At 47.1% G+C, this 25,104-nt stretch overlaps 1 protein-coding gene across 27 annotated transcripts in view; it reads left to right on the top strand.

The window, feature by feature from the left end:
• CAMK2D (calcium/calmodulin dependent protein kinase II delta) overlaps positions 1-25,104 on the top strand; it is a 430,831-nt gene that overhangs the window by 23,350 nt on the left and 382,377 nt on the right. For all 27 annotated transcript variants that reach the window (XM_063920185.1, XM_063920183.1, XM_063920188.1 and 24 more), the window contains exon 2: positions 944-1,038. In XM_063920185.1, the coding sequence (XP_063776255.1) occupies positions 944-1,038 (95 nt within the window). The remainder of the gene's footprint in view (positions 1-943; positions 1,039-25,104) is intronic.

Raw genomic sequence — 25,104 nt, 5'->3', positions numbered from 1 at the left:
TGGGCTCTTCTTGGTCAACTGCCCGAGGTGTCTCAGCTTTGCCGAGCAGCTACTTGGTCGGGTTCAAACACCTTTGCAAATTTCTACAAGTTTGATACCCTGGCTGATGAGGACCTCATGTTTGCTAAATCGGTGCTGCAGAGTAATCCGCACTCTCCCGCCCGGTCTGGAGCTTTGGTATAATCCCCATGGTCCTTACGGAGTCCCCAGCATCCTCTAGGACGTAAGAGAAAATAAGATTTTAAACCTACCAGTAAATCTTTTTCTCCCAGTCCGTAGAGGATGCTGGGCGCCCGTCCCGGTGCGGACAAATTCTGCAAGGCTTGTGTATAGTTGTTGCTGACATAAGGGTTATGTTACAGTTGAGATCAGTCTTTGGCTGATGCTGTTTGGTTCATACTGTTAACTGGTTTGGTTCATTCCATGTTGTACGGTATGTATGGTGTGGGCTGGTATGTATCTTGCCCTTAGATTAACAAAAATCCTTTCCTCGTACTGTCAGTCTCCTCTGGGCACAGTCCTAACTGAGGTCTGGAGGAGGGGCATAGAGGGAGGAGCCAGTGCACACCCATTCTAAAGTCTTTACAGTGCCCATGTCTCCTGCGGAGACGTCTATACCCCATGGTCCTTACGGAGTCCCCAGTATCCTCTATGGACTAGGAGAAAAAGATTTACCGGTAGGTTTAAAATCTTATTTTAAGATACTAAAAATTGAAACTGTGTAACACATTGCCCATTGGTGGAACAGTTGTCCTGTTTCTGTGAGATAGATTTGTAAATGTCAGACGGAACCTGTAATGTATTTACTCATTTATAACAGTGTCTCATTAAAACTCTGATATGGTGCCTAGTGTTGGGGACTCCTCTGTGTTATCAGACCAAAAATGTTGTACACTGAAGGAAGCCTTTAATTACCATTAATAGCCATGTCATTGCTTTACAGGGGAGCCTTCTCTGTGGTGAGAAGATGCATGAAAATTACCTCAGGACAGGAGTACGCAGCAAAAATTATCAACACCAAAAAACTTTCCGCAAGAGGTAATTCATCACATACTCTGAATGTTTGTCTCTAATGATCAGTGATGGACTGGAGTTGATAGAATTGAATATGTACCTTAATGTCACTTTATTGCATAGTCTGAATATACAGTGAGTGGATAACTTGTCAAAATGCATTTCATTATATGGAAGCAAGTAACTATTAATATAGAAAATCTATTTCAATTAAGACTATCGTTCTTTGGAATGCAGAATAGCAGAAATGTTCTCATGGTGCATAGGTGCTGTGCTGATGATTGCTATGTCAGGAAGAGACAGAAAGGAATCTTGTAGCTCAGGGCTTGTTAGTGGGCAGTAGTGAGACTGAAGACATTCTGCAACATGGGAGGAAGATGCTTCTGCAGTATGTTGTGGGGAAAATAGGTCAGAGCTTAGATAAATCACATTCCTGTTCATTATTTACAAATGAACTTGCTCCATGAAAGCACGCTGTATTTATCAGTAGAGCTACAAATAATTCTATAGAGCTTTCTGGGATAGAACTTACTGCAGATTTGAGATTTGCGTCTCTAGAATCAATACATATATACTGTCATCCTCCCCCCCCCCCCTCCCCCTCCAAAAGGATGCATTTTTAGGTTACTGTACCTATTAGCCACTTGCTAACTTGCAGAACTAATGTTTTCCTTGCTCTGTGTGAAAAATTTTGCGTGTCTTCACCGCTCTGTGGTGTAATGAGTAGTTCTATATTTACTGCATGTTATTTTTCTCTATCGTCCTAGTGGATGCTGGGGTTCCTGAAAGGACCATGGGGATAGCGGCTCCGCAGGAGACAGGGCACAAAAGTAAAGCTTTCCGATCAGGTGGTGTGCACTGGCTCCTCCCCCTATGACCCTCCTCCAAGCCAGTTAGATTTTTGTGCCCGGCCGAGAAGGGTGCAATCTAGGTGGCTCTCCTAAAGAGCTGCTTAGAGAAAGTTTAGCTTAGGTTTTTTATTTTACAGTGAGTCCTGCTGGCAACAGGATCACTGCAACGAGGGACTTAGGGGAGAAGAAGTGAACTCACCTGCGTGCAGGATGGATTGGCTTCTTGGCTACTGGACATCAGCTCCAGAGGGACGATCACAGGTACAGCCTGGATGGTCACCGGAGCCTCGCCGCCGGCCCCCTTGCAGATGCTGAAACATGAAGAGGTCCAGAATCGGCGGCAGAAGACTCCTCAGTCTTCTAAAGGTAGCGCACAGCACTGCAGCTGTGCGCCATTTTCCTCTCAGCACACTTCACACGGCAGTCACTGAGGGTGCAGGGCGCTGGGAGGGGAGCGCCCTGGGAGGCAAATGAAAACCTATTTGGCTAAAAAATACCTCACATATAGCCTCCGGGGCTATATGGAGATATTTAACCCCTGCCAGAATACACTAAAGAGCGGGAGACGAGCCCGCCGGAAAAGGGGCGGGGCCTATCTCCTCAGCACACAGCGCCATTTTCCTTACACAGCTCCGCTGGTCAGGACGGCTCCCAGGTCTCTCCCCTGCACTGCACTACAGAAACAGGGTAAAACAAGAGAGGGGGGGCAAAATAGTGGCAAAAATTATATTATAAAAGCAGCTATACAGGGAGCACTTATTATAAGGCTATCCCTGTCATATATAGCGCTTTTGGTGTGTGCTGGCAAACTCTCCCTCTGTCTCCCCAAAGGGCTAGTGGGGTCCTGTCTTCGTTAAGAGCATTCCCTGTGTGTCTGCTGTGTGTCGGTACGTGTGTGTCGACATGTATGAGGACGATATTGGTGTGGAGGCGGAGCAATTGCCAAATATGGGGATGTCACCTCCTAGGGGGTCGACACCAGAATGGATGCCTTTATTTATGGAATTACGGGATAGTGTCAACACGCTAAAGCAGTCGTTTGTCGACATGAGACGGCCGGATAATCAGTTAGTGCCTGTCCAGGCGCCTCAAACACCGTCAGGGGCTGTAAAACGCCCTTTGCCTCAGTCGGTCGACACAGACCCAGACACAGGCACTGATTCCAGTGGCGACGGTGACGAATCAACCGTATTTTCCAGTAGGGCCACACGTTATATGATTTTGGCAATGAAGGAGGCGTTACATTTAGCTGATACTACTGGTACCACTAAACAGGGTATTATGTGGGGTGTGAAAAAACTACCTATAGTTTTTCCTGAATCAGAAGAACTAAATGATGTATGTGATGAAGCGTGGGTTGCCCCCGATAAAAAGATGCTAATTTCAAAGAAGTTATTAGCTTTATACCCTTTCCCGTCAGAGGTTAGGGCGCGCTGGGAAACACCTCCTAGGGTGGATAAGGCGCTCACACGCTTATCTAAACAAGTGGCGTTACCCTCTCCTGAGACGGCCGCACTTAAAGATCCAACAGATAGGAGGATGGAAAATATCCAAAAAAGTATAAACACGTGTTATACTACGACCAGCTATAGCGTCAGCCTGGATGTGCAGTGCTGGAGTAGTTTGGTCAGAGTCCCTGATTGAAAATATTGATACCCTGGATAGGGACAATGTTTTACTGTCTTTAGAGCAAATAAAGGATGCATTTCTTTATATGCGTGATGCACAGAGGGATATCTGCACACTGGCATCACGGGTAAGTGCTATGTCCATTTCGGCCAGAAGAAGTTTATGGACGCGACAGTGGTCAGGCGATGCGGACTCAAAACGGCATATGGAAGTTTTGCCGTATAAAGGGGAGGAGTTATTTGGAGTCGGTCTATCAGATTTGGTGGCCACGGCTACAGCCGGGAAATCCACCTTTTTACCTCAAGCTACTCCCCAACAGAAAAAGACACCGACTTTTCAACCGCAGTCCTTTCGTTCCTTTAAAAACAAGAGAGCAAAGGGATATTCATATCTGCCACGAGGCAGAGGAAGGGGGAAGAGACACCAACAGGCAGCTCCTTCCCAGGAACAGAAGCCCTCCCCCGCTTCTACAAAAGCCTCAGCATGACGCTGGGGCTTCTCAAGCGGACTCGGGGGCGGTGGGCGGTCGTCTCAAGCATTTCAGCGCGCAGTGGGCTCACTCGCAGGTAGATCCCTGGATCCTGCAGATAATATCTCAGGGGTACAGGTTGGAACTAGAGACAGATCCGCCTCGCCGTTTCCTGAAGTCTGCTTTACCAACGTCCCCCTCCGAAAGGGAGACGGTTTTGGAAGCCATTCACAAGCTGTACTCTCAGCAGGTGATAGTCAAGGTACCTCTTCTACAACAGGGAAAGGGGTATTATTCCACTCTATTTGTGGTACCGAAGCCGGACGGCTCGGTAAGACCTATTCTAAATCTGAAGTCCTTGAACCTGTACATAAAGAAGTTCAAGTTCAAAATGGAGTCACTCAGAGCAGTGATAGCGAACCTGGAAGAAGGGGACTTTATGGTGTCCTTGGACATCAAGGATGCGTACCTCCACGTTCCAATTTACCCCTCACACCAGGGGTACCTCAGGTTCGTTGTACAAAACTGTCACTATCAGTTTCAGACGCTGCCGTTCGGATTGTCCACGGCACCTCGGGTCTTTACAAAGGTAATGGCCGAGATGATGATTCTTCTTCGAAGAAAAGGCGTATTAATTATCCCATACTTGGACGATCTCCTAATAAGGGCAAGGTCCAGAGAACAGCTAGAGAGGGGATTAGCACTGTCTCAAGAAATGCTAAAACAGCACGGCTGGATTCTGAATATTCCAAAATCCCAGTTAATGCCGACAACTCGTCTGCTGTTCCTAGGGATGATTCTGGACACGGTTCAGAAAAAGGTTTTTCTCCCGGAGGAAAAAGCCAAGGAGTTGTCCGAGCTTGTCAGGAACCTCCTAAAACCAGGAAAGGTGTCTGTACATCAATGCACAAGAGTCCTGGGAAAAATGGTGGCTTCTTACGAAGCAATTCCATTCGGCAGATTCCATGCACGAATTTTCCAGAGGGATCTGTTAGACAAATGGTCAGGGTCGCATCTTCAGATGCACCAGCGGATAACCCTGTCTCCAAGGACAAGGGTATCTCTTCTGTGGTGGTTGCAGAGTGCTCATCTATTGGAGGGCCGCAGATTCGGCATACAGGATTGGATCCTGGTGACCACGGACGCCAGCCTGAGAGGCTGGGGAGCAGTCACACAAGGAAGAAACTTCCAGGGAGTGTGGACGAGCCTGGAAACGTCTCTTCACATAAACATTCTGGAACTAAGAGCAATCTACAATGCTCTAAGCCAGGCAGAACCTCTGCTTCAAGGAAAACCGGTGTTGATCCAGTCGGACAACATCACGGCAGTCGCCCATGTGAACAGACAGGGCGGCACAAGAAGCAGGAGTGCAATGGCAGAAGCTGCAAGGATTCTTCGCTGGGCAGAGAATCATGTGATAGCACTGTCAGCAGTGTTCATCCCGGGAGTGGACAACTGGGAAGCAGACTTCCTCAGCAGACACGACCTTCACCCGGGAGAGTGGGGACTTCATCCGGAAGTCTTCCACATGCTGGTAACCCGTTGGGAAAGACCAATGGTGGACATGATGGCGTCTCGCCTCAACAAAAAACTGGACAGGTATTGCGCCAGGTCAAGAGATCCGCAGGCAATAGCTGTGGACGCGCTGGTAACGCCTTGGGTGTACCAGTCGGTGTATGTGTTTCCTCCTCTGCCTCTCATACCAAAAGTATTGAGAATTATACGGCAAAGAGGCGTAAGAACGATACTAGTGGTTCCGGATTGGCCAAGAAGGACTTGGTACCCGGAACTTCAAGAGATGATCACGGAAGATCCGTGGCCTCTACCTCTAAGGAGGGACTTGCTTCAGCAGGGTCCCTGTCTGTTTCAAGACTTACCGCGGCTGCGTTTGACGGCATGGCGGTTGAACGCCGGATCCTAAAGGAAAAAGGCATGCCGGAAGAAGTCATTCCTACTTTGATTAAAGCAAGGAAGGAAGTAACCGTGCAACACTATCACCGCATTTGGCGAAGATATGTTGCGTGGTGCGAGGATCGGAGTGCTCCGACGGAGGAATTTCAACTGGGTCGATTCCTACATTTCCTGCAATCAGGATTGTCTATGGGTCTCAAATTGGGATCTATTAAGGTTCAAATTTCGGCCCTGTCGATTTTCTTTCAAAAAGAATTGGCTTCAGTTCCTGAAGTCCAGACTTTTGTTAAGGGAGTGCTGCATATACAGCCTCCTGTGGTGCCTCCAGTGGCACCGTGGGATCTCAATGTGGTTTTGGAATTTCTAAAATCTCATTGGTTTGAACCACTAAAAAAGGTGGATTTAAAATATCTCACATGGAAAGTGACCATGTTACTAGCCCTGGCTTCGGCCAGGAGAGTGTCAGAACTGGCAGCTTTATCTTACAAAAGCCCATATCTGATTTTCCATTCGGACAGGGCAGAACTGCGGACTCGTCCGCATTTTCTCCCTAAGGTGGTGTCAGCATTTCATCTGAACCAGCCTATTGTAGTGCCTGCGGCTACAAGTGACTTGGAGGACTCCAAGTTACTGGACGTTGTCAGAGCATTAAAAATATATATTGCAAGGACAGCTGGAGTCAGAAAATCTGACTCGTTGTTTATATTGTATGCACCCAACAAGATGGGTGCTCCTGCGTCTAAGCAGACGATTGCTCGTTGGATCTGTAGCACAATCCAACTTGCACATTCTGTGGCAGGCCTGCCACAGCCTAAATCTGTAAAGGCCCACTCCACAAGGAAGGTGGGCTCATCTTGGGCGGCTGCCCGAGGGGTCTCGGCATTACAACTTTGCCGAGCAGCTACGTGGTCAGGGGAGAACACGTTTGTAAAATTTTACAAATTTGATACTCTGGCTAAGGAGGACCTGGAGTTCTCTCATTCGGTGCTGCAGAGTCATCCGCACTCTCCCGCCCGTTTGGGAGCTTTGGTATAATCCCCATGGTCCTTTCAGGAACCCCAGCATCCACTAGGACGATAGAGAAAATAAGAATTTACTTACCGATAATTCTATTTCTCGGAGTCCGTAGTGGATGCTGGGCGCCCATCCCAAGTGCGGATTATCTGCAATAATTGTACATAGTTATTGTTAACTAATTCGGGTTATTGTTAAGAAGCCATTTTTCAGAGGCTCCTCTGTTATCATACTGTTAACTGGTTTTGATCACAAGTTGTACGGTGTGATTGGTGTGGCTGGTATGAGTCTTACCCGGGATTCAAAATTCCTCCCTTATTGTGTACGCTCGTCCGGGCACAGTACCTAACTGGCTTGGAGGAGGGTCATAGGGGGAGGAGCCAGTGCACACCACCTGATCGGAAAGCTTTACTTTTGTGCCCTGTCTCCTGCGGAGCCGCTATCCCCATGGTCCTTTCAGGAACCCCAGCATCCACTACGGACTCCGAGAAATAGAATTATCGGTAAGTAAATTCTTATTTTAGAAACCTAACTTAAAATGTGCAATAGTCTGTTTTCTAATGGTGGTTCTGCATAGCAGCTCTTGAGAACATGATCATGTAAAAACAGACTAGAATATGGACGTATTAAATGTTCTGTGATCTGTGTCCTCTAACCATCCACAGTGCTCAAGAACCAGGTCTCGTTTTATCAGCTGTGATATTGAGATTTTTTCTCGCCTCACCTTAAATAGAATTGGTTTATACACATCCATTCACATTTTGGGCCCATTACTATTTGTAAACTAATAAAATGGTACTTAAGTGTAATTATGTGCATTTAGTCTTATAATTGTAGAACTTCTTTTGAATTCTGATGCACAGAGGTAAAAAGGGGCACTTGTATTTTAGAAAGAATAATTAAGATGAGTAATTTATTGGTGTGTATTGGCGGACTGGGTCATGAAGGGCCCACTGGTCGAATGCAGTGGTAGGAGTCCATTCTTATGGGCGTGGCCACAGTACAGAGCTGGTGTGGCTAACCATTGGAGAGTGCATGGTCTGGGTCCATTTATAAATATATTTAGTAAATTTTGCTTGTGCACGCATGCTAATATACCAGCTTAATAGCAGCAAAACATTGTAGTGAAAACACCATAGTCCTGTGTAGTATAATGTTACATATGTATCCTATATAATAAAACTAGAGGCCGCCACGCAGATCAAATGAAAGTGAAAGTGATTATGCAGGGAGTTGTTACTGCTGCTAAGTAATCTCCTATATAATTGCCCAGATCTGTCACTCTGTGACTGTGTGGATAACACTGGGCGTGGCTAGGAGCTCTCATTGGGTTAGCAGCAGGTCTATCACACCCAGTCCACAGCTGATTGGGTGAAAAGCGCCCTCCCACACAGGTTACATCCAATGGGAGGCTCTGACCTTTGGCTGCTGTGTGTTCCCAGAGCAGGATTAACAATGGGGCTGATGGAGCTGCAGCTCCAGGTCCACACCCCAAAATAGGCCCACTGCATCTGCAGCAACATACCCTCCAACAATTTACACATAAAAATTGGTACAAATTCAAAAAGGGGGCGTGGCACGGGTACAGTGGCATGGCAACGCCCCTTTTCCTATACTTTCAATGGAAGTTTGGAGAGCCAAAAATCGGTACAGACCACAAAAAAAAGGAACTGTACCTGCCAAAAAGGTACAGTTGGAGGGTGTGCCACTGCATCTGCAGCAAGTCTCTGCGCTGTAGATAGGGAAAAAAAATCCTTTTAATGCAGCATCCTATGTCCTGCTGCCAGTCCGCCTGCCCCCTCCAGCTTCAACAATCCCCACTCCCTAGCCGCGGTGCAGGTGGAACAAAAGCTGATGCAGCCACCGGCATAGATGTGTATGAAAGCGGTGCAGCGGAAGGCTTTCATAGCCCTCCCTGCACTGCATGCCTCCTCTGCATATGATGTCACAGAAGTGCCTCCCCACCACAGCCGTGATTAGAACCCCAGAGGCCCTGACTCTGCATCACAGCACCTGGGCTGCCGGCCTGGAAGCCCTGAGATGGCTAATGTAACGGAAAGAGTGGGTGATAACGCGGAGGGTAGTGTCTGGACGCTGAATCAATGTAAAAGTTGACAGTGCTGTGCAGTACAGTGTGTGTGCAGTGTCACTGGCACTGCACAGCACTCTTACCTTTTACATTGTTTCAGCGAGTCAGTCAGTTCTGCCAGCCAGTCACTATTGTTAGCACCGGTGTCTCAACGCTCCGCATTACAGGGAAGTACACGCACTAAATAAACTACACCTCCCAGCAGCCCTTAGCGCCGAAGCATTCCGGTGCTAAGGCCTGCTGGGAGCTGTAGTTTGAGTGCATCTTCTTCCTTGTAATGCGGTGCGTTGGGACACCGGCGCTAACAATAGTGACTGACTGCTTGGCTGCTGTGCGAGTCTCCGGGAGAGCCACTGCCAAAGGGAGGACAAGAGCCACTGCCAAAGGGAGGACAACAGCTTAGCTGCCTCCAGGAGGAGAAGCATTACCCGCCTCTCCCCTACTCGCAGTACCTCCGGGCCCCATCCGCGGTACCCCCACACCCCCCCTCCACCACCCGTGGTGGCTCCGGACCCCCTCCCCCACCCGCAGGCAGCACCCCTGCACCTGCCCCTCCCCCACCTGCGGTGGCTCTGGACCCCCATCCGCGGCACTCCCTTGGTGGCTCCGGACCCCCACCCGTGGAACCCACGCACACGCCCATCCCCCACCCGAGGCACCTATGCACCAGCCCCTGCCCCACTCGCGGCACCCCCACATCCACCTCTCTCCCACCCGCAGCACCCCTGGACCCCCTCACCCATCTGCGTCTCCCCCCGCACCCGCCACTCCCCCAACCACAGCACCTACTAGGTAATTCATCAGGTCCTGCGTGCGCTGTTCACGCCGTTGCAAGGGGCTGCGACCCCTTAACCATTGCACGCCTTTTGTCCGTGCAATATTTTACCACTCGCACAATTATGATTGGAGGTAATACTTCATATAATACAAATATTGCATGCCACAAGAGCGTGCAAGGGTCAAGGAGGCATAGCCCCTTACGATGGTGTGAAGAGCGCTCGTAGGGCACGATGAATCACCTAGTTAAAACTAATGATCTGTCTGTTTCACACTTGCTGATTATGGAGAGAGGGTGCTGGGGTGAGAGAGTGGGGGTAGGGGTAGGTTTTTGGTGTGGCAGTTACCATTAATAGCAACTTTTCATATTCAAAATGTACTGGATTTTCTATCCTTTATATAACCCATACCCCTCCATATAGTGCCCCCTATATACAGGGCACCCCCCTCCATACAGTATACTGCTGCCGCAATATACCGCATACTCTGCACACCCTCCTCCTTATACTATGCTGCAACCCCAGGTTACTTGCCATACCGGGACTTGCCAACTAGTAGCAGCAGTAACCAGGAAACGGATGCAGGAACCATCAGATGGTCTCGCAGCACTCAGAGCAGAGGCACATGCGTGGCCACTTACCGGTGGGGGGGGGGGGGGGGGGGGGAAGGGAATCAGTCCGCCAGGAAGGCGTGAGACTTTTGTGTTGGGTGAGCAGTGTGGTGACTGGGAGAAGGAGGAGGCTACAGATGATGTGGGTGAGAAGGAGGCAGATAATCCGCTAATCTGCTTTATATATACAGCTTGCTGGCGGAGAGCCAGGGTACTGTGCTCACCCATCCCACATACCGCACAGGCCATTACCAGACCCCTCCTGCCAGCTGCTGGTGGCTACTGGTGTTCTCTATTCCCAGACTGGTGAGCTTACAAATGCCAGTACTGGTGCATATAATGCAACATCATTATAGCCTGCCCATTACAGATATACAGCATTTATACACTGCTCAAAAAAATAAAGGGAACACTAAAATAACACATCCTAGATCTGAATGAATGAAATAGTCTTATTAAATACTTTGTTCTTTACATAGTTGAATGTGCTGACAACAAAATCACACAAAAATGATCAATGGAAATCAAATTTATTAACCCATGGAGGTCTGGATTTGGAGTCACACTCAAAATTAAAGTGGAAAAACACACTACAGGCTGATCCAACTTTGATGTAATGTCCTTTAAAACAAGTCAAAATGAGGCTCAGTAGTGTGTGTGGCCTCCACGTGCCTGTATGACCTCCCTACAACGCCTGGGCATGCTCCTGATGAGGTGGCAGATGGTCTCCTGAGGGATCTCCTCCCAGACCTGGACTAAAGCATCCGCCAACTCCTGGACAGTCTGTGGTGCAACGTGGCGTTGGTGGATGGAGCGAGACATGATGTCCTAGATGTGCTCAATTGGATTCAGGTCTGGGGAACGGGCGGGCCAGTCCATAGCATCAATGCCTTCGTCTTGCAGGAACTGCTGACACACTCCAGCCACATGAGGTCTAGCATTGTCTTGCATTAGGAGGAACCCAGGGCCAACCGCACCAGCATATGGTCTCACAAGGGGTCTGAGGATCTCATCTCGGTACCTAATGGCAGTCAGGCTACCTCTGGCGAGCACATGGAGGGCTTTGCGGCCCCCCCAAAGAAATGCCACCCCACACCATTACTGACCCACTGCCAAACCGGTCATGCTGGAGGATGTTGCAAGCAGCAGAACGTTCTCCTTGGCGTCTCCAGACTCTGTCATGTCTGTCACATGTGCTCAGTGAGAACCTGCTTTCATCTGTGAAGAGCACAGGGCGCCAGTGGCGAATTTGCCAATCTTGGTGTTCTCTGGCAAATGCCAAAGGTCCTGCACGGTGTTGGGCTGTAAGCACAGCCCCCACCTGTGGACGTCGGGCCCTCATACCACCCTCATGTAGTCTGTTTCTGATCGTTTGAGTAGAGACATGCACATTTGTGGCTTGCTGGAGGTCATTTTGCAGGGCTCTGGCACTGCTCCTCCTGTTCCTCCTTGCACAAAGGCGGAGGTAGCGGTCCTGCTGCTGGGTTGTTGCCCTCCTACGGCCTCCTCCACGTCTCCTGATGTACTGGCCTGTCTCCTGGTAGCGCCTCCATGCTCTGGACACTACGCTGACAGACACAGCAAACCTTCTTGCCACAGCTCGCATTGATGTGCCATCCTGGATGAGCTGCACTACCTGAGCCACTTGTGTGGGTTGTAGACTCTGTCTCATGCTACCACTAGAGTGAAAGCACCGCCAGCTTTCAAAAGTGACCAAAACATCAGCCAGAAAGCATAGGAACTGAGAAGTGGTCTGTGGTCACCACCTGCAGAACAATGCCTTTATTGGGGGTGTCTTGCTAATTGCCTATAATTTCCACCTGTTGTCTATTCCATTTGCACAACAGCATGTGAAATTGATTGTCAATCAGTGTTGCTTCCTAAGTGGACAGTTTGATTTCACAGAAGTGTGATTGACTTGGAGTTACATTGTGTTGTTTAAGTGTTCCCTTTATTTTTTTGTGCAGTGTATATCTATAAAAGGCCAATGCTACACCCTCATCATGACAGAGCCCCGACTCCTAGCATCAGGACTTCCAGAAACCTGGCAGCTCCTCTGTATGTAGCGCAACTCCACCCCCCATAGTGCGGCACTGGTGTTCGTCATTTTCACAGGCTTCTAACTGGTAATTTATAATTCAAGTGCAGAGTCTGGTTCCTGATACCTAGACGTGGCTGTGGGCCCACAGGCAGCGGGGCCCACCAGGGATTTCCCCTGTAGCTATGCGTGGCAGTCCAATCCTGGGGGTGTACATTCTCCCCTGTGACCTCCAAATAAATACATTGTTAGTATTGATATATTGATTTGTTTCCAGACAAGTTACTCCTGTATATGACACTGTAACACTGTGAACTCTATGTTTGGTACGCTTGAACCCAGAGAGCAGCTGTGTGTTGTATTCACAGGCAATAGATATAAGCTAAATTGGCAATTTAGTACTGGGCGACATTGCTAAAAACAAAACATAATTATTATCTTGGTATTTAATTAGTTACATAAGGCCATGTGCAAGCTAAAATACTAAACAAATCCAGAAAACACTAAACAATATTAGCATTTGTTTTGTTCAATGATGGACAATAGTCAGTCCTAGAACTGCATGTGGCCTCCGAACCTACACTTGCAGCGCCAGCCCATTCCAGCTTGTCAGGTTGGTTAGCTTGTAACATTTGTTTAAAATGCGTTATGTTGTGTCTTTCTTTAATTTAAATGTATTATTTTAACTACATTATTGAAAAGGGTTATTTGTTGCCCTTTTGAAGGTTAGGGGCTAGCCCAATGTGACCCCTGAAATGTGTCCGGTTCCCCATCAGTGTTGTATATGCTCTATGGGAAAAGCCTTTTCAGTTTCAGGTTCATATCTTTTATGCATATAAAGGCTGCTTTGGCAAAAGGGAACTTCCTTATGCTATCTTATTATTCATCATCATCATCATAATAATAATAATAATAATAATTTATTATTAAACATAGTGCCAGTACACACTGGACAGCTTTGCAGTTGGGACCACAACCCATAATAATACAAGATCGACAAAATGCTAATAGGATCCCAAGTACAAACAGACGTTGACCTAAGCAAGTTATTTAAAATTTTAATGCTATGTATATTAAGAATACGACTTGCATAGTAATACCACTTTCAGACAGAAAAGTCTGAAAGTCCCTGCAATTACCTGGCATTTCAATGCCGTGTCATTTTGCCGGGATCTGCCTGTCCCCCACTTTCATACAGACATGCAAATTACCGGGTCGATAATTTCGACCAGGTAATTTGCAGATCAACACGGGTATTTTGTCTGTGTGAAAGGGTCAACCCGTGTCAAAATTCCCGTATCTCCGACCCTGGTAAATTCCAGGGTCGAAGTCCCGGGAATTTCAACCCGGGTCGACCCTTTCACACAGAAAAAGGACCAGTGTGTTTCATGAAATTACCGGGTGGAACTGCTTCACCCGGTAATTTCATTTTCTGTCTGAAAGGGGTATTATTAAATGAATAGTGCCTAAAGTGTTCTTGTCAGCAAAAAACAGTGGCCGTTATATTTTAATAATGCAGCCTATATTACATTCCCTAAAACCAAGAGCCACAGTGACACTACATGAACAGATTGCCATAAGACACAGGCTCTTTAGGTTGCATGCTCATGAATATTGCTTCAGCCCACAAAATTGCTGACTGCAGTTTGAAAACTGAAGCATGAAAGTAGAGATTACAGGACCTGTGGAAGGATGAAATACATTGGGGTCAATTCAATTCAGCGTGGATTGAATAGCGGGGCTCCCAGTGCCATTCAATTCAGCGCGCTATTATAGAGTTTTACGGCAGATAAGAACTACTTGGCCCATCTGGTCTGCTCCTTTATTTCGGAGAAGGTCAGTTCTCGCGGACTAAACAGGGTGTTTAGTCACGAGAACGGGCATTCTCTGACTTAAGTGCCTGGTGAGATGCTGTTTCTGACGGCTAAGGACAGAAAACAGTATTGTGCCAGTACTTTTGTCTGATTTCTGCTTGCACCCCCGGTGGGGTGCGAGAAGAGATCATCTCGTTGGGCATCACATCGTGATGAATTGAATTTACCCCATTGATTTTGGCAATATTCTAATACTCAGGAGGAATAATTCTGTTTCACGGGGTTTGGTACAAAAAGTTGACATTCAGAATGTCGACACCTCAAATGTTCACATTCTGAAAGTGACTACTGTTCTTTTTTTGTGTTTATTGTGAGTCTAATCCTGACTGCAGCCTAACCCTAACATTGGCTGTATGCATTCTGTCAGTGTCAACATTCTGAGCATACACCGTTTTTTATATCTTGTGATCAATCAGACTTTCAGACACTCTGTGATCATAATCATCTCAAAGCCATCACCACTTCATCCAATAGGTCTTCTGTATGTGGGTATAATTTCTTCTAATGATACAAAGAGCACATTGGACAAACCTCCACACTGTTCTGTTTTGGGCCCTGAAGAATGATTATTCAGACTGCCAGGACTTTTTAGAATTCACAAACACTGCAGCTTGCCTGTGCTCCAATACACTGAACAGGAGCAGAGTAGAATGGCAGTGAGGCAGGGCCATAACTAGGGTGGTGCCACCGCACAGGTCACTGTAAGGCAGGGGACGCTATTCTGCAGTGCATGTCAGTTTTGTATTTAATCAATCTCACGTGTGAATTCCTTTTCTTTAATCCCCGGCATCACCTGGCCGCCACCATCTTTCCTCATGTACAGTACCTAAACACCTTCAGTCACCTTTATTTCTCTAACGTCCTAAGTGGATGCTGGGACTCCGTAAGGACCATGGGGATTAGCGGCTCCGCAGGAGACTGGGCACAACTAAAGAAAGCTTTAGGACTACCTGGTGTGCACTGGCTCCTCCCACTAAGACCCTCCTCCAGACCTCAGTTAGATTCTTGTGCCCTGCCGAGCTGGATGCACACTAGGGGCTCTCCTGAGCACCTAGAAAGAAAGTATATTTAGGTTTTTTATTTTCAGTGAGATCTGCTGGCAACTGCAGCGAGGGACTAAGGGGAGAAGAAGCGAACCTACCTAACAGGTGGTAGTTTGGGCTTCTTAGGCTACTGGACACCATTAGCTCCAGAGGGATCGACCGCAGGACCCGACCTTGGTGTTCGTTCCCGGAGCCGCGCCGCCGTCCCCCTTACAGAGCCAGAAGCACGAAGAAGGTCCGGAAAATCGGCGGCAGAAGACTTCGGTCTTCACCAAGGTAGCGCACAGCACTGCAGCTGTGCGCCATTGCTCCTCATGTACACCTCACACTTCGGTCACTGATGGGTGCAGGGCGCTGGGGGGGGGGGCGCCCTGAGGGCAATAAATAACACCTTGGCTGGCAAAATATACATCATATATAGTCCCAGAGGCTATATAGATGTAAAATTACCCCTGCCAGTATCACAGAAAAAGCGGGAGAAAGTCAGCCGAAAAGGGGGCGGGGCTTCTCCCTCAGCACACTGGCGCCATTTTCTCTTCTCAGTGCAGCTGGAAGACAGCTCCCCAGGCTCTCCCCTGTAGTTTTCAGGCTCAAAGGGTTAAAAAGAGAGGGGGGGCACTAAATTTAGGCGCAATATATGTATACAAGCAGCTATTTGGGGAAAAATCACTCAGTTATAGTGTTAATCCCTGCATTATATAGCGCTCTGGTGTGTTCTGGCATACTCTCTCTCGGTCTCCCCAAAGGACTTTGTGGGGTCCTGTCCTCAGTCAGAGCATTCCCTGTGTGTGTGCGGTGTGTCGGTACAGCTGTGTCGACATGTTGGATGAGGAAGGTTACGTGGAGGCGGAGCAGAGGCCGATAAATGGGATGTCGCCCCCTGTGGGGCCGACACCAGAGTGGATGGATAGGTGGAAGGTATTAACCGACAGTGTCAACTCCTTACATAAAAGGCTGGATGACATAACAGCGGTGGGACAGCCGGCTTCTCAGCCCGCGTCTGCCCAGGCGTCTCAAAGGCCATCAGGGGCTCAAACAACGTCCGTTACCTCAGATGGCAGACACAGATGTCGACACGGAGTCTGACTCCAGTGTCGACGAGGTTTAGACATATACACAATCCACTAGGAACATCCGTTACATGATCTCGGCAATGAAAAATGTGTTACGCATTTTCTGACATGAACCCAAGTACCACATAAAAGGGGTTTTATTTTTGGGGAGAAAAAACAGCCACTGTTTTGTTCCCCCATCAGATGAATGAATGAAGTGTGTAAAGAAGCGTGGTTTCCCCCGATAAGAAACTGGTAATTTCTAAAAAGTTACTGATGGCGTACCCTTTCCCGCCAGAGGATAGGTCACGTTGGGAGATATCCCTTAGGGTGGATAAGGCGCTCACACGTTTGTCAAAAGGTGGCACTGCCGTCTTAGGATACGGCCACCTTGAAGGAACCTGCTGATAAAAAGCAGGAGGCGATCCTGAAGTCTGTATTTACACACTCAGGTTATATACTGAAACCAGATTAAATACATAAAAAGAAAAATTGGATAGAACCTGCTGTGGGCGCAACGTGTGGATGATGATGGTGTTACACCGTGGGGTCAAAGTACAAAGTTTTTTGGGGGAGAGAATCCTTCGCTGTTCTTGAAAAAAGTCCCTCGTCCGGTAAGTTCTTCTCCCTCAAACGATGTTATATGCGGAGAAAACACAAATTGTGCACAAGAGTTCAAAAAGGGAATTTCTCCCAATGCAGATAGTTCAGAGTGATGGTGACTTCTCCCCGGACTCTATGGACTATGGTGTGGTGGAAAGATGTGAAGATATCCGTATGGGTTCACCCTGGTGTTTCAAAATAGACGTGGCCTCTCACATGTGTGCTTACTTTCATGCAAATGGAAAAAGCCTATAAAGGTTTCTTTATAGCCCCCTAAGGGTATTCTTGGTACCGAAAGTGGGTACGCTCCAAACATTCACATGCAAACACTTCTGAAAGGATGCTCACATCCAGGCTTACTTCAGAAGGCGCCGTACTTTCATGTAAAGGTATCTTTATCCCAGCAGGCTGGATGGTCGTCCTCATTCACACCCTTTGTTTCGTATTTAGGCTCGATGTAAAGCACAGAAACGGAGGGATGTATGAGGTTTCAATACATTTATTGTATAAAAATCAACGTGGATCAATAAAAACAAACTCTAAATGGTATACCACAACAAGCAATCCCATAGATGTTTTATCAGCAAGGTCAAAAGGTGGGAAAAAAGATGTTAACCCGGGGTGTCTCACCGTATTCCTGCTGATGGGGATGATTGGAGTGGTACCTCAAATCCTCACATGCTCCAACGCGTTTCGACTAATAAGTCTTTTTCCCACCTTGACCTTGCTGATAAAACATCTATGGGATTGCTTGTTGTAGTATACCATTTAGAGTTTGTTTTTATTGATCCACGTTGATTTTTATACAATAAATGTATTGAAACCTCATACATCCCTCCGTTTCTGTGCTTTACATCGAGCCTAAATACGAAACAAAGGGGGTGAATGAAGACGACCATCCAGCCTGCTGGGATAAAGATACCTTTACATGAAAGTACGGCGCCTTCTGAAGTAAGCCTGGATGTGAGCATCCTTTCAGAAGTGTTTGCATGTGAATGTTTGGAGCGTACCCACTTTCGGTACCAAGAATACCCTTAGGGGGCTATAAAGAAACCTTTATATGCTTTTTCCATTTGCATGAAAGTAAGCACACATGTGAGAGGCCACGTCTATTTTGAAACACCAGGGTGAACCCATACGGATATCTTCACATCTTTCCACCACACCATAGTCCATAGAGTCCAGGGAGAAGTCACCATCACTCTGAACTATCTGCATTGGGAGAAATTCCCTTTTTGAACTCTTGTGCACAATTTGTGTTTTCTCCGCATATAACATCGTTTGAGGGAGAAGAACTTACCGGACGAGGGACTTTTTTCAAGAACAGCGAAGGATTCTCTCCCCCCAAAAACTTTGTACTTTGACCCCACGGTGTAACACCATCATCATCCACACGTTGCGCCCACAGCAGGTTCTATCCAATTTTTCTTTTTGTGTATTTAATCTGGTATAGGTGTGTGGTGACACATCAGGATAGGACCTTACGCTAGGCAGCATAGAGAGTGCGCAGGAACCTACCTCACCCACCCATTTTCTATATACTGAAACCTGCAATTGCCTCAGCATAAATAGTGCTGCTGCAGCGTGGTCTGACACCCTGTCAGATAATATTAATACGCTTAGACAGGGATAATAATATTTGCTAACATTGAGCATATTTAAGACGTTGTCTTATATATAAAGGATGCACAGAGGGATATTTGCCGGCTGGCATCCAGAATTAATGCAATGTCCATTCTGCCAGGAGGGTAGTAGAAACCCGGCAGTGGACAGGTGATGCTGCATTTAAAAGGCACATGGAGATTCTGCCTTATAAGGGTGAGGAATTGTTTGAGGATGGTCTCTGGGACCTCGTATCCACAGCAACAGCGGGGAAGAAAATTTTTTACCTCAGGTTTCCTCACAAAAGCCTAAAGAAAGCACCATATTTTCAGGTACAGTCCTTTCGGCTTCAGAAAAGCAAGCGGGTCAAAGGCGCTTCCTTTCTGCACAGAGACAAGGGAAGAAGGAAAAAGCTGCACCAGTCAGCCAGTTCCAGGATCAAATATCTTCCCTCGCTTCCTCTGAGTCCACCGCATGACGCTGGGGCTCCACAGGTGGAGACAGGTGCGGTGGGGGCGCGTCTCGGGAACTGCAGGGATCAGTGGGCTTGCCCACAGGTGGATCTCTAGGTTCTGCAAGTAGTATCACAGGGATACAGGCTGGAGTTCGAGACGACTCCCCCTCGCCTCACATCAGCCTTGCCTGCTGCCCTCGGAGAAAGGTAGTACTGGCGGCAATTCACAAGCTGTACTTCCAGCAGGTGAAATCAAGGTACCCCTCTTTCAACAAGACCGGGGTTACTATTCCAAAATGTTTTGGTACCGAAACCAGACGGTTCGGTGAGACCCATTCTAAAATTGAAATCCTTGAACACTTATATACGAAGGTTCAAGTTCAAAATGGAATCGCTCAGGGCGATTATTGCAAGCCTGGAAAATGTCAGGGTATCACTGGACATCAAGGATACTTACCTGCATGTCCGTATTTACCCTCGTCACCAGGTGTACCTCAAAATTGTGGTACAGGATTGTCATTACCAATTCCAGACGTTGCCGTTGGTCTGTCCCCGGCACCGAGGGTATTTACCAAGGTAATGGCCGAAGTACTTATCCCGTACTTGGACGATCTCCTTATAAAGGCGAGGTCCAGGGAGCAGTTGTTCGTCGGAGCAGCACTATCTCGGGAAGTGCTACAACAGCACGGCTGGATTCTGAATATTCCAAAGTCACAGCTGGTTCCTACGACGCGTCTACTGTTCCTGGGTATGGTTCTGGACACAGAACAGGATAAAAAGGGTTTCTCCCGGAGAAGTCCAAGGAGTTGGCGTCTCTAGACGGAGACCTCCTAATACAAATACAGGTATCGGTGCATCTATGCACGCGAGCCTTGGGAAAGATGGTAGCTTCTTACGAAGAATTTCCATTCGCCAAGTCCCATGCAAGGATCTTCCAGTGGGATCTGTTGGACAAGTGGTCCGGGTCGCATTCTCAGATGCATCGGCGGATAACCCTGTCTCCAAGGGCCAGGGTGTCGCTGTGGTGGTGACTGCACATCTTCTAGGGGGCCGCAGATTCGGCATACAGGACTGGGTCCTGGTGACCACGGATGCCAGCCTTCAAGGCTGGGGGGCAGTCACATAGGGAAGAAACTTCCAAGGCCTATGGAAAAGTCAGGAGACTTCCCTACACATAAATGTTCTGGAACTTTGGGCCATTCACAATGCCCTAAGTCAGGCTAGACCCCTGCTTTAACACCGGCCGGTGCTGATCCAGTCAGACAACATCACGGCGGTCGCTCATGTAAACCGACAGGGCGGCACAAGAAGCAGGATGGCGATGGCAGAAGCCACAAGGATTCTCCGATGGGCGGAAAATCATGTGTTAGCACTGTCAGCAGTGTTCATTCCCGGAGTGGACAACTGAGAAGCAGACTTTCTCAGCAGACACGACCTCCACCCGAGAGAGTGGGGACTTCATCCAGAAGTCTTCCAAATGATTGTACACCATGGGGAAAGGCCACAGGTGGACAGGATGGCGTCCCGCCTCAACAAAAAGCTACAAAGATATTGCGCCAGGTCAAGGGACCCTCAGGCGATAGCTGTGGACGCTCTGGTAACACCGTGGGTGTACCAGTCGGTGTATGTGTTCCCTTCTCTGCCTCTCATACCCAGGGTAATGAGAATAATAAGAAGGAGAGGAGTAAGAACTATACTCCTTGTTCCGGGTGGCCAAGAAGAGCTTGGTACCCAGAACTCCAAGAAATGATCTCAGAAGACCCATGGCCTCTGCCGCTCAGACAGGACCTGCTGCAGCAGGGGGCCTGTCTGTTCCAAGACGTACCGCGGCTGCGTTTGACGGCATGGCGGTTGAACGCCGGATCCTGAAGGAAAAGGGCATTCCGGAGGAAGTTATCCCTACGCTATTTAAAGCTAGGAAGTAGTGAACGCAAACCATTATCACCGCATATGGCGGAAATATGTTGCGTGCTGTGAGGCCAGTAAGGCCCCAAAGGAGGAATTTCAGCTAGGTCGCTTTCTGCACTTCCTACAAGTCAGAGGTGACCATGGGCCTAAAATTGGGTTCCATTAAGGTCCAGATTTCGGCTCTATCGATTTTCTTCCAAAATAGAACTGGCTTCACTGCCTGAAGTTCAGACTTTTGTTAAGGGAGTGCTGCATAGTCAACCCCCGTTTGTGCCTCCAGTGGCACCGTGGGATCTCAACGTAGTGTTGGATTTCCTGAAGTCGCATTGAGTTGAGCCACTTAAATCCGTGGAGCTACAATACCTCACGTGGAAAGTGGTCATGCTGTGGGCCGTGGCGTCGGCCAGGCGTGTATCAGAATTGGCGGCTTTGTCATACAAATGCCCTTATCTGTATTTTATATGGATAAGGCGGAATTGAGGACTCGTTCCCAATTCCTTCCTAAGGTGGTATCAGTTTTTCATGTGAACCAACCTATTGTGGTGCCTGCGGCTACTTGGGACTTGGAGGATTCCAAGTTTTCTGGACGTAGTCAGGGCCCTGAAAAGTATATGTTTCCAGGACGGCTGGAGTCAGGAAAACTGACTCGCTATTTATCCTGTATGCACCCAACAAGCTGGGTGCTCCTGCTTCTAAGCAGACTATTGCTCGCTGGATCTGTAGCACGATTCAACTTGCACATTCTGCGGCTGGAATGCCGCACCCTAAATCTGTGAAAGCCCATTCCACGAGGAAAGTGGGCTCTTCTTGGGCGGCTGCCCGAGGGGTCTCGGCTTTACAAATTTGCCGAGCTGTTACTTGGTCGGGTTAAAACACTCTTGCAAGAGTTTACAAGTTTGATACCCTGGCTGAGGAGGACCTAGAGTTTGCTCATTCGGTGCTGCAGAGTCATCCGCACTCTCCCGCCCGTTTGGGAGCTTTGGTATAATCCCCATGGTCCTTACGGAGTCCCAGCATCCACTTAGGACGTTAGAGAAAATAAGATTTTACTCACCGGTAAATCTATATCTCGTAGTCCGTAGTGGATGCTGGGCGCCCATCCCAAGTGCGGATTGTCTGCAATACTTGTATATAGTTATTGCCTAACTAAAGGGTTATTGTTGAGCCATCTGTTGAGAGGCTCAGTTGTTATCATACTGTTAACTGGGTATAGTATCACGAGTTATACGGTATGATTGGTGTGGCTGGTATGAGTCTTACCCGGGATTCAAAATCCTTCCTTATTGTGTCAGCTCTTCCGGGCCCAGTATCCTAACTGAGGTCTGGAGGAGGGTCTTAGTGGGAGGAGCCAGTGCACACCAGGTAGTCCTAAAGCTTTCTTTAGTTGTGCCCAGTCTCCTGCGGAGCCGCTAATCCCCATGGTCCTTACGGAGTCCCAGCATCCACTACGGACTACGAGAAATAGATTTACCGGTGAGTAAAATCTTATTTTAAGGCACACATTTCAAAATACTCTCATACTTACCATACAAGAGCAAATAGCTTCATGAGTGAGGTGTCTGCCTGCAATATAGAAGGTCATGAGTTTGAAAACTGGATATGACAGTATTTTTAAATATGTGCTTTAAATAAAGGAGGATGTGACTGAAGGTCCTTGGTTATGACTTCAGGGTGTGATTTAAAATAAAGGATAATGTAACTAAATGACATAAAATGAAGTGCATAGATGATGGTATAAGGGTATTGGTGTCCACATTCAATTTCTGATGAGTGTTCTGTAAGTATAGGGGTTCTATACATGTGTATATATCATGTGTGAAGGTGCATCATAGCAAGTGCTTTCACGGGACACCAGAGGCGGATTTAGGAGTCAGACTGCCCTTAAGCACATTATTGGCTGCCTCCCTATCACTTCACTGCCCCTTAATTTCGTGGCCAGTCTGGATGCCTCGAGTAGCTTTAACCTCACCCCACTACCACCTCCTGGACCACAATTTGCTACCCATTGTTCCACTCCTGTCAGTTGCAAAATAAAATATAAAAAAAATTAGTCTAAATGAAAAATAAAAAGAATCGCCTGGTAAGTGCTGCCCCTAGGCATGTGCCTAGTGGGAAATCTACCACTGCTGGGCACTAGGGCTTGGCTAATGACCCTTTTTGAAAAATATGGTGGGGGGTGGTGGCTATGCTTTTTCTGGGCCAGGCACTAAAATGTCTAGTTACGGCACTGCAGTGAGGTGTGATGTTTTAGAGGGGGGTGGGGGGGAATGGTAATGGATTAGAATCCACGGAACATTACATCGTGACCCTTTTTGTACGGTGTAGCATTTTAATATGTTGGTGTGTGAACAGTGTAATGGGATTGTACACACAGGTTTTAATATGTTTTGGATTTGGCTCTGGTTCAAACATCAACCATTTCTTGCCCAGAATGTCTTGACTTTTGTAGTGTGTGGGGAATAAAACAGACAGGAACCAATCAGATCATCAGAATGTACACTGGGAATGATGTATGATCTAGTTAGAGACAATGACTTGTCCTCTCCTGTGATTGTTATCAAGGGCAAAACTGCATGTGACCCAAGCAATGTCACTTTGAGAAGAGGAATGGAGGCAGCAGAAAGATAGTCTGAGCTGCATAGTGGAAGGAACAGGGTTCCCTGTCAGCACTTGGACCCATATGTGTTGAAGAGGAATAACATACCCTCCAACTGTACCTTTTTGGCAGGTACAGTAACTTTTTTTTATGGTCTGTACCTGCCAAAAAGGGCTTTGGGCCAGATGTACTAAGCTTGAAAAGTGATAAATATCACTGTGATAAAGCACCAGCCAATCGGCTCCTAACTGTCATTTTTCAAACACAGCCTGTGACATGGCAGTTAGGAGCCGATTGGCTGGTGCTTTATCACAGTGATATTTATCACTTTTCAGGCTTAGTACATCTCCCCCTTTGTACCGATTTTTGACTCTCCAAATTAACATTGAAAGTATAGGAAAGGGGGCGTGGCCATGCCCCTTTACCTGTAGCCATGCCCCCTTTCCTAATTTGTACCGGTTTTCATGTGTAAAATGTTGGAGTATATGTAATAGGTTGCTACAAATGGAAATGGCTTCCTTTTGCATATTGAATCCGATCTACCAATCATTGTAGTGGTGAAAGTATGGTTCATGCAATCTAACAACTGTATCAATGAAGAGGTGGTTCATGCAATCTCACAACTGTATCAATGAAGAGGTATTATCACTCTTGTTGTGCCAGTCAATATGGGCAGCTGTGTGAATTGCTTCACTGTCTATACAATATTTGATCTTACATTGATTGTGAAATAATATTTTTTGCATTTCAATTGATCTTTGCATTTAAATATTGCGTGTGTAATTAGTCTTCTATTTAAACCCGCACTAGAATGCGCAAAGCCATGCCTCTTGATGAAGAAGTGCATTGGTTGTGTGGCTTGGAACAAGTCTTGTTGCATGGAGTTCTGCTGTTCAAGTGTAACAGAAGAGGGCTAGTTGTCTGATACAGCCTCCTTTCCAGTGATTTGTATGGCTTTTATTGTTTTAAAGTGTTATTCAATAAAAACTGAAAGGGTTTACACCATGAAAGCCTCAACTGTCATTGGTGCTAGAAGTAATGTTCTTATATCTTACTTGTCTGAGTTAAAGTTTGACAAAAGACATTAAAGCATGTCTTCCTTTCTTTCTCGTGTTCTGTCATGATGCTGAAAACCTACTGTATTTGCACCGTTTATGCGTTTCTCTATGGAGATCATATAAGCCTGCGTTCTTTCAGTTCAGGAAATAAATATACTGCTGCTATTTATTTATAATATACACATTTTATTTGTTCTGCTTTTTTATAATTAGTTTGTCTATAGCATGAAATATTGATGGTGTGTGGTTTCTGCTGTGGAAATGCAGGTGTTGTTGTGAGAGTCATATTTTATATGCATCATGTATCTGCAGGAACAGATGGGGCTTTTCATAATATCCATATTTGAAATCTGAAGGGATTTACCCAGTGTAGATTCATTCTGCATTTTAACCACTTCAGGATCGGATGCTGAGATTCACATTGCTTGGGGAGCTCCCAGAATCATTTGTGTTATGATTTGGCTGCTCTCTCTCTCTGTGTGTGTGTGTGTGTGTGTGTGTGTGTGTGTGTG

The sequence above is a fragment of the Pseudophryne corroboree genome, chromosome 1, assembly GCF_028390025.1.
Source record: "Pseudophryne corroboree isolate aPseCor3 chromosome 1, aPseCor3.hap2, whole genome shotgun sequence".
In the NCBI taxonomy this organism is placed as follows: domain Eukaryota; kingdom Metazoa; phylum Chordata; class Amphibia; order Anura; family Myobatrachidae; genus Pseudophryne; species Pseudophryne corroboree.
Note: the sequence above shows the minus strand (reverse complement) of the source record. Positions and strands in the feature narration are given on the sequence as shown.